Source organism: Sminthopsis crassicaudata, chromosome 4 (genome assembly GCF_048593235.1).
Source record: "Sminthopsis crassicaudata isolate SCR6 chromosome 4, ASM4859323v1, whole genome shotgun sequence".
In the NCBI taxonomy this organism is placed as follows: Eukaryota; Metazoa; Chordata; class Mammalia; order Dasyuromorphia; family Dasyuridae; genus Sminthopsis; species Sminthopsis crassicaudata.
The window spans coordinates 303,229,608-303,244,330 of NC_133620.1; the positions used below are offsets into that span (position 1 = coordinate 303,229,608).

At 35.7% G+C, this 14,723-nt stretch overlaps 1 protein-coding gene across 1 annotated transcript; it reads right to left on the bottom strand.

The window, feature by feature from the left end:
* Positions 1-2,366: 2,366 nt before the first annotated feature.
* On the bottom strand, positions 2,367-4,410 carry LOC141541309 (olfactory receptor 2T1-like). Its single transcript, XM_074265461.1, is given in 2 exon segments — positions 2,367-3,293; positions 4,390-4,410. Coding segments are annotated over 2 exon segments (948 nt in total).
* Positions 4,411-14,723: the final 10,313 nt, after the last annotated feature.

Here is a 14,723-nt window from a genome sequence, read left to right on the forward strand (position 1 = left end):
CTCCATTGTAAATAATGCTTGCTGGTGATTTTAGGTAGATATTATTTATTTAAGGAAAGCTCTGTAGAGGGCCAGAACTCTGGAGAAGTATACTTGACACAAGGATACATACAACAAAGTGTTAATTCAATATGATTGATGGAATAATGGTTCTCTAGTTAAATATATACTTAATATGATATGATGTAATCATTCTAGTTGGCATATGCTTAGTGTGATATAGTGATGTAATGGCTACAGTTGGCACATCCTCAGTTTTGGTAGTGATATAACCGTACTGGGGTATTTAAGGGCTGAAAGAATTGGGTTCAGTCAGGGTGAACAGATTGTGAAGGAGACAGACTGTCTTTAGATTGTATTCCTGATCATCCTTATGGTGACTATCCTGCTGAGAGGAAAATCATGTAATAGGAATAATGAGAGCTATTTAGTGAGCTTAAAAGTAGACTTTGCTTTGGCTTTTTATGGGGAATCTGTGGTTGAATTAGCTTTATGACAATTACAATTTCCTATTTGTGTGTTGATTGTCCACTAGTACCTCAATTCTCCCCCTGAAAGAGATAAATTCCTCATTTGAAAGTTATTAGTCTCTATGCAAACATGTCTTCTCTCCTGTTATTACATGCTATTCTAGTCTTTAAATTAGGGCAGTGAAATTATGATATGGTAAAAAAAAAAAAAAAAAAAAAAAAAAAGGATCATTGAATTTGGAATGAAATCAATTTGCTACTTACTCTTGAGGCTTTTAGCCTCCAGTAATAAATAAGTAATAAAATAAGTAATAAATAAATAATAAAACATGTACTATTTACCATATGATGTGGCCATAAGGGGAAAAAACTGCAATACACTATATACAGATGAATTTATAAATGGTAATTTACATCAATTTGGTTATTGTAGTCATTATTGGACTATATGTGTGCATCAAGAATCAGTTCCCATTGCTGAGTTCAGTGTGAATTAATCAAGGATAATCTAGGCAACACTGAAGAAAGCTAAATTTAATCCTTCATTCTGTCCCATACACCTTTTTGCATTAGTTGTCTCTCATCTTTCAAAAACTTTCCCCCCTCTATATTACATTTTCCTCATCCTTCCCATTGGCTACCAAGATCTTCCCAGGTTCTGGTATTATTTTGAAAAAATCTAAAGTAATTAAAATTAGAACATTAGCAATTAATTCATAAGGACTCAAGACCCTTCATGTGGTATTAATTTTTAAAAACAAATTTAATGCTTACCTGGAGGGAAAGAGGCTTCAATATTAAAGTTTCAGATATTGTGATAAGTGGCTTAGCCTTCAAATAGGGCATAGAAAGTAACTTATTTATTATTTCTAAGAATAATCTTAAATATCACTTTGAAAGGCAAATAAATTTTTGAGTCAACTTCATCAGGAAGGGAGGAAGAAAGGAATGAAAGAAAAAAAGAAGGAAGGAAGGAAGGAAGGAAAGAAGGATAGAAGGAGGAAGGAAGGAAAGATAAAAAGGAGGAAGGAAGAGAGGGAGGGAAAAAAGAAGGAAGGAAGGAAAGATGGAAGGAAGGAAAGGAGAGAGGGAGGGAGCGGGAAGAGAGAGAATAGGGACCACTTGAATGGATTGATTGAGGAAAGGGTTGACATGGTTAGATCTATATTTAGGGAAATTTTTCATAAATGAGTGGTGACAGCTAAAGACTAAAGGGAGGTACTTGAGGCAGGGACATCAACCAGAAGGCTAATACAAGAGTCTAGGCATAAGGTGATGAGGGTTTGGACCATTGTGTCAGAGGAGAGAAAGGGGTATATACTAGAGATATTACAGAGATTTAAAAAGACAGGATATTATATACTGGGGATGAGAGTGAGGAGTTAAACACCTAGGTTTCAAGCCTAGGTGACTAAGACTATGGTGATGGTTTCAAATAGTAATATGAAAGTTAGGAAGAGTAGAGGGTTTGAAGAGAAAGATAAGTTCAGTTTGAGGCCTGTCAAGTATAAGATATCTATGAGATATCTAGTTAGAGATTTTCCATGGGCAATTGAAGATATGAGACATGAAGGAAGAAAGGATGAAATGGAGGAAGGAAGGAAGAAAGGAACAGAGGAATGAAAGAAAGAAGGAAGGAAAAATGGAAGGAAAGAAGGAAAGAAGAAAAGATGGAAAGAAGGAAAGGAAGAAGGAAGGGGAAAAAAGGAAGAAAGGAAAAAAGGAAGGAAAGAAGAATGGGTGGAAGGAAGAAAGAGGAGGGAGGGAAGGAGGGAAGGAAGTAGGAGGGAAAGAAAAAAATACATGTTCTTGATATTTATAAAAAGTTTTCTTTCTGACTCAATCCCAGAATCACAACATCATAAACACCAGGTTAAAAAATGAAGGCCTATTCTGTTAGAAGGTACCTGCCACTCTGTGTGGGGCCTTATTTCTTCCTACTGCCCTTTTCATGGCTCCAGCCACATCCTTATTTCTCAGGCTATAGATAAGTGGATTAAGCATGGGAGTAAGGATAGTATAGAATACAGAGACAATTTTGTCCTGGGTTGGGGTATGGTATGAATGGGGCAACATATATGTATATATGGCTGCACCATAGAATAGAGTCACTACTGTCATGTGTGAAGAACAAGTAGCAAACGCTTTCTTTCTTCCTTCCACTGAACTCATACGATGCACAGTAGTGAGAATTCTGGCATAGGAGGCAATTACTACAAAAAAGGGAATCAGTAGCATCAGGACACAACACACATACATCACAGTTTCATAGAGAGCTATGTCAGCACATGCTAATTTCAGCACAGCAGGTGCTTCACAGAAGAAATGGTTGATCTGTCGGGAATCACAGAAGGGAAAAGTCATTGTTATAGGGGTGAGTAGAAAGCCATCCAAAGAACCAACAAACCAAGAGCCAACTATGATCATAAGGCAGACCCTTCGATTCATTAGGATTGAATAGCGCAGAGGGATACAAATGGCTACATATCGGTCATAGGCCATGAGACCTAGCAAGAAGAATTCAGCCCCCACTAAAGTAAGGTAGAGGAAGAGTTGAGCTGTACATCCCACAAAGGAGATGGTCCTTTGTCCCAATATGTAGTCTACAATCATCTTTGGCACGATGGTTGAGATATACATCATGTCAATGAAGGAGAGATGACTGAGCAGGAAATACATAGGTGTCTGTAGATGAAGGTCTGTGTAGATCAAGAAGATCATAATCGCATTGGCCATCAAGGCCATGAAGAAAATAGCACAGACTATAATAAAAAGGAGGTCTGAGGTTTCTCTATTGCTGAAGAGCCCCACAAGGATGAAGTTCTATTGTACCCATCCATTGATGTGATCAATCAAAGTGATAAAATGGACCTGTAGTCATGCAAAGAAATATTCATATAATTGCTAATGACCATCCATTAAAATGAAAAATATTAAAATCATGCACAAAGATATCAAAACTATAAGTCAGGTAGTGGGTTTCAATGAAATAGAATTTATTCTGCTTTATTGTTTGTTTATTACTGGTATTTTTAGAGTATCTTTGGCAATTGAAACATTCTAAGACAGTTTGTCAAATAGCTATAGCTACAGGCATGATATGGTTATCAACAGGAAAACATTTTGGTTATCTGTTTTTGAAATGAAATGTCTGAGGACTAATTACTGAGGCAGCTAATAAAATTTCTTAACTTAAAGTTAAAATACATAGGTTCAGGGAGCAGCTAGGTGGCACAGTAGATAGAGCACCAGCCCTGAATTCAGGAGGACCCGAGTTCAAATTTGATCTCAGTCACTTAACACTTCCTAGCTGTGTGACCCTGGGCAAGTCACTTAACCCCAGCTTCAAGGGGGGAAAAAAAGACCCAAATAAAATAAAATAAAATAAAATACATAGGTTCAAATCTCAGCCTTGTTATTTTCTGGCTGTATATCTCTGTAAAGTTATAATTGTTAGTATTGTCATTAATAATGATGATATTAGAGACAGTGTAACATAGAGGATAGAAGGCTGGCCATTGAGTCAATAAGTCTGAACTGAAGTCTTATATCTTTCATACTGGCTGTGTGACCATTGGCAAGTGATTCTCAATGCTGCAGGTTAAATTTTAAATGGAAGAGCTGATGTCAGGAGTGAAACAAGGTTGCCCACTATCACCATTACTATTCAATATTTTCATAATTATACATTTTTGACAGTATATATGCATGAGTAATTTTTTATAACATTATCCCTTGTATTCATTTTTCCAGATTTTCCCCTCCCTCTCTCTACTCCCTCTGCTAGATGACAGGCAATCTCATACATTTTACATGTGTTACAGTATAACCTAGATATAATATATGTGTGTAAATTCAATTTTCTTGTTGCACGTTAAGTATTGGATTCCGAAGGTATAAGTAACCTGGGTAGATAGACAGTAGTGCTAATATTTTACATTCAATTCTCAGTGTTCCTTTTCTGGGTGTAGTTGTTTCTGTCCATCATTGATCAGCTGGAAGTGAGTTGGATCTTCTTTATGTTGAAGATATCCACTTCCATCAGAATACATCTTCATACAGTATTGTTGTTGAAGTGTATAGTGATCTTCTGGTTCTGCTCATTTCACTCAGCATCAGTTCATGTAAGTCTCTCCAAGCCTTTCTGAATTCATCCTACTGGTCATTTCTTACAGAGCAATAATATTCCATAGTCTTCATATACCATAATTTACCCGACCATTCTCCAATTGATGAACATCCATTCATCTTCCAGTTTCTAGCCACTACGAAAAGAGCTGCTACAAACATTTTGGCACACACAGGTCCCTTTCCCCTCTTTAGTATTTCTTTGGGATATAAGCCCAGTAGTAGCACTGCTGGATCAAAGAGTATGCACAGTTTGATAACTTTTGGAGCATAGTTCCAGATTGCTCTCCAAAATGGCCAGATTCTTTCACAACTCCACCAACAATGTATTAGTGTCCCAGTTTTCCCACATCCCCTCCAACATTCATCATTATTTGTTCCTGTCATCTTAGCCAATCTGACAGGTGTGCATTACTATTCAATATTGTACAACAAACGCTAGCCTTGGCAATAAGAATTGAGAAAGAGATCCAAGGAATTAGAGTAGGTAATGAGGAAATCAAACTATTACTCTTTGCAGATGATATGATGGTATATTTATAGAACCCCAAAGACTCTGCTAAAAAGCTATTAGAAATAATTCTGAACTTTAGCAAAGTTGCAGGATACAAAATAAATCCACATAAATCCTCAGCATTGAAGATGGCGGAGAAGAAACACACGACTCTGTGAACGTCCTTACTCCCTCACAACCAATTAGATAAATAGCCTCAGAAATAGCTCTGGACTGATAGATACCACAAGGACTGGAAGCACGACTTACCAGCTGAAGAGAATCTGGAGTTTCAACAGAAAAGGTCAGTCCCCAGGGGAGGAAGAAGAGAGGCCAGCACAGACGGCTGGGTGCTAGCATACTGCGCCGATTGCGCTGGGAAGGGCTCTGGGATCAGAGAAGCCACTGAGATGAAGGAATCTGGCACAGGCTCTTCTCTGCTTATAATATAGCAGTTCAGAAGGGAAATCTAAACACTTTAAAAATTCAGATAGATTAGATTTTCCCAGGTCCACGGGGTGACTCAGCAGATCTTGACACGTTGGGTGTGGCCTCTAGCTCCCACCTGAGACTAGTTAAAGAGATTGACAAGTGGGCGGAAACGGACCAAGGCAACACACACTGCCTAGCTTAGCTGGAGGGGTTGGAACTCAGGTGTGGAACTCACCTCCGGAAGTCCCAGAGAAGCGGAACCTTTGAACTAGGGGCCACGGTTTCTGGCAGACATTTCCAGTTTGAACTCAGGGGCTTTTCACGTCACCTGCTGCAGACATCCACGCCCCACCAGGAAGCATAGGCTGGGCTTTGTGCCTTCTTTACTTCAATCTCAAAAGTCAGGGAAGCCCCTAGAACACAACGCCCTCAAGGCACAGCAGTGCTAGTCACCTCTGAGGCACTTCCAGGGAGGGGGTGGGGAACTCTATCCCAGAGCTCTATCTTAGCTCAGGCCCAAGAACCCCTGCATCCATCCGGTCTGGGAGGAAGCTGGTAAAGAAGTAAATAAATAATTTCCTACCCCAGGGACAGACCCCAAAAGATTTTTTAAATATGAACAAAAAAGCCAGAAAAACCATTGATTCCTTCTACACAGAGAAAGAGCGGGTATCCAACCCCGAGGAAGTTAACAGCAAAGATTCAGCAGATAACAACCTAAAGGGGAATGATTCCTGCCCCCCATCACATAACTCTCTCCTAAAAGAAACTCTTAAAAAGTTAAGGGAGTTTGAAGAAAAATGGGGAAAGGAAAGGGAAGCTATGATAGAGAATAACAACGTCCTGAAATTGGAGTTGGAAAAAATAAAGAATTCACAGGAGATGCAGGGAAACAAAATTTATGAATTAGAAAAGGTTAAAAAATCACTGGAAAGTAGGATTTCTGAATTGGAAAAGATAAAAAAGTCTCAAGAAAATAGAATTTCTGAATTGGAAAAAGAAAATAATTCTCAAAAAAAAAAATTAGGGAAATGGAAAAAAATTCAATAGAGCAAAATAATTCATTTAAAAACGAAATTGAGCATTTACAAAAAGAACTAAAAACTGTGAAAGAAGAAAATAACTCCTTAAAAGTCAGGATGGAACAAATAGAAATGAATGATTCACAGAGAATCCAAGAATCAGTAAAACAAAACAAAAAAAAAAATGAGAAGCTGGAGAACAACGTCAAATACTTACTGGGAAAATCTATAGACCTGGAAAATAGATCTAGGAGAGATAATCTACGGATCATTGGACTTCCAGAAAACTATGACCAAAAAAAGAGGCTAGATTCTATTTTACAGGAAATTATCAAAGAGAACTGTCCAGAGATAATAGAAACAGAAGGGAAAGTAGATGTGGAAAGAATTCATCGAACTCCTTCTGAAATAGACCCTAAAAAAAGAACACCACGGAATATAGTGGCTACCACACAAAGGAGAAAATCCTGCAAGCAGCTAGGAAAAAAAACAATTTAAATACCAAGGTGCCACAATAAGGGTCACTCAAGATCTGGCTGCCTCCACATTAAAAGACAGAAGGGCCTGGAACCTGATATTCCATAAGGCAAAAGATCAAGGACTGCAACCAAGAATGAACTACCCAGCTAAGTTTAGCATCTTTTTCCATGGAAGAAGATGGTCATTCAATGAAACAGAGGAATTCTATATGTTTCTAAGAAAAAAACCAGACTTAAACAAAAAATTTGATCTACATCCACAAGACTGAAGAGAAACAGAAAAAGGTACACAGAACCCTTGAGAACTGTAACTCTGTTGTGGGTATATAAAAAGTACTCAAGGATAATTTGATTTTACTGATATAAAAGAAAAAAAGGGGGGGTGTAGTAAAGGGAAGGAGGTCTTTTCAGAAAAAGGGGAAGGAATGATAAAAAGAGGGAAACTACATCCCAGGAAGAGGCATAGAAAATACACCATATGTGAGGGAATTTAGTAAGGGGGAGAATCATTGTGTGAATCTTACTCTCATCAGGAGAGGCTCAAAGAGTAAATAATTAACATATTTGTTTTTCAGAGAATTTTCTCTCACCTCATTAAAAGGGGGGAGAGGAAAAGGAAAAGGAGAATAAGTGAAGGGACTTGGAGGGAGGGGGGAGGGATACTAAAAAAAAAGGGAGGGTTGCGCGTCACAAGGGGGGTCTGTAAATTAAATATCGGGGAGGGGGATCAGGGGGGTCAAGGGAAAAAGCATAATCTGAGGATAATATGATGGCAGGAAATACAGAATTAGTAATTTTAACTGTAAATGTGAATGGGATGAACGATCCCATCAAACGGAGACAGATAGCAGATTGGATCAAAAATCAGAACCCTACAATATGTTGTCTGCAGGAAACACACTTAAAGCAGGGAGATACATACAGAGTAAAGGTAAAAGGTTGGAGCAGAATCTATTATGCTTCAGGTAAAGCCAAAAAAGCAGGGGTAGCTATTCTTATCTCAGATCAAGCAAAAGCAGAAGTTGATCTAATTAAAAGAGACAAGGAAGGAAACTATATACTGCTGAAAGGTAGCATAAATAATGAAGCCATATCAATACTAAACATATATGCACCAAGTGGTATAGCATCTAACTTTCTAAAGGAAAAGTTAAGAGAATTGCAAGAAGAAATAGACAGTAAAACTATAATAGTGGGAGATCTCAACCTTGCACTCTCAGATTTAGACAAATCAAACCACAAAACAAACAAGAAAGAAATTAAAAAAGTAAATAGAACATTAGAAAAACTAGGTATGATAGACCTTTGGAGAAAACTGAATGGCAATAGAAAGGAATATACTTTCTTCTCAGCAGTTCATGGATCCTATACAAAAATTGACTATATATTAGGACATAAAGATCTCAAAATTAAATGTAGGAAGGCAGAAATAATAAATGCCTTCTTCTCAGACCACAATGCAATAAAAGCTACATTCAGTAAAAAGTTAGGGATAAATAGACCAAAAAGTAATTGGAAACTGAATAATCTCATCTTAAAGAATGACTGGGTGAAAGAGCAAATTATAGAAACAATTAATAATTTCACCCAAGATAATGACAATGATGAGACATCATACCAAAATCTGTTGGATGCAGCTAAAGCAGTAATAAGGGGAAATTTTATATCTTTAGAGGCTTATTTGAAGAAAATAGAGAAAGAGAAGATTAACGAATTGGGCTTGCAACTTAAAAGGCTAGAAAAAGACCAAATTAAAAAACCCCAACCAAATACTAAACTTGAAATACAAAAATTAAAAGGAGAAATCAATAATATTGAAAGTAAAAAAACTATTGAATTAATAAATAAAACCAAGAGTTGGTTTTATGAAAAAGCCAATAAAATAGATAAACCTTTGGTAAATCTGATCAGAAAAAAGAAAGAGGAAAATCAAATTGATAGTCTTACAAATGAAAAGGGGGATCTTTCCACCAATGAAGAGGAAATTAGAGAAATAATAAGGAATTACTTTTCCCAACTTTATGCCAATAAATTTGATAACTTAAGTGAAATGGATGACTTCCTCCAAAAATATAGGCTCCCGAGATTAACAGAGAAGGAAATAAATTGCTTAAATAGTCCCATTTCAGAAAAAGAAATAGAACAAGCTATTAATCAAGTCCCCAGGAAAAAATCCCCAGGACCAGATGGATTCACATGTGAATTCTACCAAACATTTAAAGAACAATTAGCCCCAATGTTATATAAATTATTTGAAAAAATAGGGGATGAAGGAGTCCTACCAAACTCCTTTTATGACACAGACATGGTACTGATACCTAAACCGAAATACCGAAAACTGAGAAAGAAAATTATAGACCAATTTCCTTAATGAATATTGATGCTAAAATCTTAAATAAGATATTAGCAAAAAGACTTCAGAAAATCATCTCCAGGATAATACACTATGATCAAGTAGGATTTATTCCAGGAATGCAGGGCTGGTTTAATATTAGGAAAACTATTAATATAATTGACCATATTAATAATCAAATTAATAAGAACCATATGATCATCTCAATAGATGCAGAAAAAGCATTTGACAAAATCCAACATCCATTCCTACTAAAAACTCTTGAGAGTATAGGAATAAATGGACTATTCCTTAGAATAATCAGGAGCATATATTTAAGACCGTCAGTAAGCATAATATGCAATAGAAATAAACTACAACCTTTCCCAGTAAGATCAGGAGTGAAACAAGGTTGCCCACTATCACCATTACTACTCAATATAGTACTAGAAACGCTAGCCTCGGCAATAAGAGCTGAGAAAGAGATTCAAGGAATTAGAGTAGGAAATGAGGAAATCATACTATCACTTTTTGCAGATGACATGATGGTATACTTAGAGAACCCCAAAGACTCTGCTAAAAAGCTACTAGAAATAATTCAAAATTTCAGCAAAGTGGCAGGATACAAAATAAATCCACATAAATCCTCAGCATTTTTATATATCACTAACAAAATGCAACAGCAAGAGATACAAAGAGAAATTCCATTCCAAACAAATGTTGAGAGTATAAAGTATGTGGGAATCTATCTACCAAAGAAAAGTCAGGAATTATATGAGAAAAATTACAAAACACTTGCCACAAAAATAAAGTCAGATTTAAATAATTGGAAAGACATTCAGTGCTCTTGGATAGGCCGAGCGAATATAATAAAGATGACAGTACTCCCCAAACTAATCTATTTATTTAGTGCTATACCAATCAGACTCCCAAGAAACTATTTCAATGACCTAGAAAAAATAACAACAAAATTCATATGGAAGAATAAAAGGTCGAGAATTGCAAGGGATCTAATGGAAAAAAAACTCGGAGGAAGGTGGTCTAAGTGTACCTGATCTAAAGCTATATTATATAGCAGCAGTCACTAAAACCATTTGGTATTGGCTAAGAAATAGACCGGTAGATCAGTGGAACAGATTAGATACAAAGGACAAAAAAGGGTACATCTATAGCAATCTAATCTTTCACAAATCCAAAGATACCAACATTAGGGATAAAAATTCATTATTTGGAAAAAAAACTGTTGGGAAAACTGGAAATTAATATGGCAGAAATTAGATATGGATCCACACTTAACACCATATACCAAGATAAGATCAAAATGGGTCCATGATTTAGGCATAAAGAATGAGATAATAAATAGGTTAGAGGAACAGAGGATAGTCTATCTCTCAGACCTGTGGAGGAGGAAGGAATTTATGACCAGAGGAGAACTAGAGATCATTATTGATCACAAAATAGAAGATTTTGATTACATCAAACTAAAAAGTTTCTGTACAAATAATACTAATGCAAACAAGATTAGAAGGGAAGTAACAAATTGGGAAAATATTTTTAAAAGCAAAGGTTCTGACAAAGGTCTCATTTCCAAAATATATAGAGAACTGACCCTAATTTATAAGAAACCGAACCATTCTCCAATTGATAAATGGTCAAAGGATATGAACAGACAATTCTCAGAGGAAGAAATTGAAACTATATCCACTCACATGAAAGAGTGTTCCAAATCACTACTGATCAGAGAAATGCAAATTAAGACAACTCTGAGATACCACTACACACCTGTCAGATTGGCTAAGATGACAGGAACAAATAATGATGAATGTTGGAGAGGATGTGGGAAAACTGGGACACTAATACGTTGCTGGTGGAGTTGTGAAAGAATCCAGCCATTCTGGAGAGCAATTTGGAACTATGCCCAAAAAGTTATCAAACTGTGCATACCCTTTGACCCAGCAGTGCTACTACTGGGCTTATATCCCAAAGAAATACTAAAGAGCAGAAAGAGACATATATGTGCCAAAATGTTTGTGGCAGCTCTTTTTGTTGTAGCTAGAAACTGGAAGATGAATGGATGTCCATCAGTTGGAGAATGGTTGGGTAAATTATGGTATATGAAGGTTATGGAATATTATTGCTCTGTAAGAAATGACCAGCAGGAGGAATACAGAGAGGCTTGGAGAGACTTACATCAACTGTTGCTGAGTGAAATGAGCAGAACCAGAAGATCACTATACACTTCAACAACAATACTGTATGAGGTTGTATTCTGATGGAAGTGGAAATCTTCAACATAAAGAAGAGCCAACTCACTTCCAGTTGATCAATGATAGACAGAGGTAGCTACACCCAGAGAAGAAACACTTGGAAATGAATGTAAATTGTTAGCACTACTGTCTATCTACCCAGGTTACATGTACCTTCGGAATCTAATGCTTATTGTGCAACAAGAAAATGGTATTTACACACATGTATTGTATCTAGACTATATTGTAACACATGTAAAATGTATGGGATTGCCTGTTATCGGGGGGAGGCAGTAGAGGGAGGGGGGGATAATTTGGAAAAAGGAATACAAGGGATAATATTATTAAAAAAATATAATAAAAAATTATTAAAAAAAAATCCTCAGCATTTTTATACATTACCAACACAATCCAACAGCAAGAGATACAAAGAGAAATTCCATTAAAAATAACGGTTGATAGTATAAAATATTTGGGAATATATCTACCAAAGGAAAATCAGGAATTATATGAGCAAAATTACAAAAGATTTGCCACAAAAATAAAGTCGGATTTAAATAATTGGAAAGACATTCAGTGCTCTAGGATAGCCGAGCGAATATAATAAAGATGACAATACTCCCCAAACTAATCTATTTATTTAGTGCTATACCAGACTCCCAAGAAACTATTTTAATGACCTAGAAAAAATAATAACAATTCATATGGAAGAACAAAAGATCGAGAATTTCAAGGGAAGTAATGAAAAAAAAAATCAAATGAAGATGGCCTGATCTAGAACTATATTATAAAGCAGCAATCACCAAAACCATTTGGTGTTGGCTAAGAAATAAACTAGTTGATCAGTGGAATAGGTTAGGTTCACAGTGCAAGATAGTGAATAAAAATAGCAAACACTAGTTTGACAAACCCAAAGATCCCAACTTTGGGGATAAGAATTCATTATTTGACAAAAAACTGCTGGGAAAACTGGAAATTCGTATGGCAGAAACTAGGCATGGACCCACACTTAACACCACATACCAAAATAAGATCAAAATGGGTCCATGATTTAGGGATAAAGAACAAGATCATAAATAAATTAGTGGAACATAGGATAGTTTACCTCTCAGACTTGTGGAGGAGGAAGGAATTTGTGACCAAAAGAGAACTAGAGATCATAATTTATCACAAAATAGAAAATTTTGATTACACCAAATTAAAAAGCTTTTGTACAAACAAAACTAATGCAAACAAGATTAAAAGAGAAGTAACAAATTGGGAAAACGTTTTTACAATTAAAGGTTCTGATAAAGGCCTCATCTCCAAAATATACAGAGAATTGACTCTAATTTATAAGAAATCAAGCCATTCTCCAATTGATAAATGGTCAAAGGATATGAACAGACAATTTTCAGATGATGAAATTGAAACTATTTCCACTCATATGAAAGTGTTTCAAATCACTATTGATCAGAGAAATGCAAATTAAGACAACTCTGAGATACCACTACACACCTGTCAGATTGGCTAAGATGACAGGAAAAAATAATGATGAATGTTGGAGGGGATGTGGGAAAACTAAGACATTGATGCATCGTTGGTGGAGTTGTGAAAGAATCCAACAATTCTGGAGAGCAATCTGGAATTATGCCCAAAAATTATCAAACTTTGCATACCCTTTGATCCAGCAGTGCTACTACTGGGCTTATATTCCAAAGAAATACTAAAGAAGGGAAAAGGGCCCATATGTGTCAAAATGTTTGTGGTAACCCTTTTTGTAGTGGCTAGAAACTGGAAAATGAATGGATGTCCATCAATTGGAGAATGATTGTGTAAATTATGGTACATGAATGTTATGGAATATTATTGTTTTGTAAGAAATGACCAGCAGGATGAATACAGAGAAACCTGTGGCGACTTACATGAACTGATGCTGAGTGAAATGAGCAGAACTAGATCATTATACACTTCAACAACAATACTATATGAGGATGTATTCTGATGAAAGTGGATATCTTCAACATAGAGAGGAGCTAATCCAATTCCAAATGATCAATGATGGACAGAATCAGCTACACCCAGAGAAGGAACACTGGGAAATGAGTGTAAACTGTGAGCATTTTTTGCTTTTCTCCCCAGGTTATTTTTACATTCCGAATCCAATTCTTCCTTTGCAACAACAACAACAAAATTCAGGTCTGCACACATATATTGTACCTAGGATATACTATAACATAATTAATATGTATGGGAATGCCTGCCATCTAGGGGAGGGGGTGGAGAGAAGGAATGGAAAAATTTGGAACAGAAGGGAATACAAGGGATAATGTTGTAAAAAATTACCTATGCATATGTACTGTCAAAAAAAATGTTATAATTATAAAATTAATAAAAAAACAGATGAGGAAACTTTAAAAAAATTAACATTAAAAAAATGTTTGATCAATTACCACTGGTAAAATAAAAACTTAAGAATGAAAAAAAAAGAGAGAGAGAGAGCTGTTGTTACTATATTAACAAAAATTAATTTCTTTACTGAGTATTCCCTAGTGAATCACAGGCATGGATCAAAATATTAATAACAACAACTATAAACTACAATGATATCTAATATTTATAGGATACTTAAGGTTGTCAAAATCTTTTTAAAATATTGGTTTTTTTAACCTTAGCAATATTCCCTTGAAGCAAAGATATAGGTAATAATCTCCATTATACAAATGAGGAAATTGAGGTTGAGATCATTTAAGTGCTTAAAGTTGGTTGTACAGACAAAGTCTGAAGTTGGATTTGAACTCATCTTTCCTGAATTCAAATCCAGTGCTCTAATTCTGGGCCTCAGTTTTCCCATCCAGAAAATGTAACTGTAATAATCGTTATTTAACCTATCTGTTCTTGTAAGGAAAATTATTTTAAAACTAACGTGTTGTATAAATGTAAGTTATTGTTATCCATATTACTTTAGGTTATGGTACCAATGAAACAAAATAAACTACAAAATGACCCTTAGTCTTCTGCAATCTTTTTCCATATTTGCAGTTAATTGTGGAAAATCAATGGAAAATGGGCCAGATTACTAATCGTCACAAAATTTTGAAATCATACATAAGCATTTGAATTATAAATATAATATCTTTGT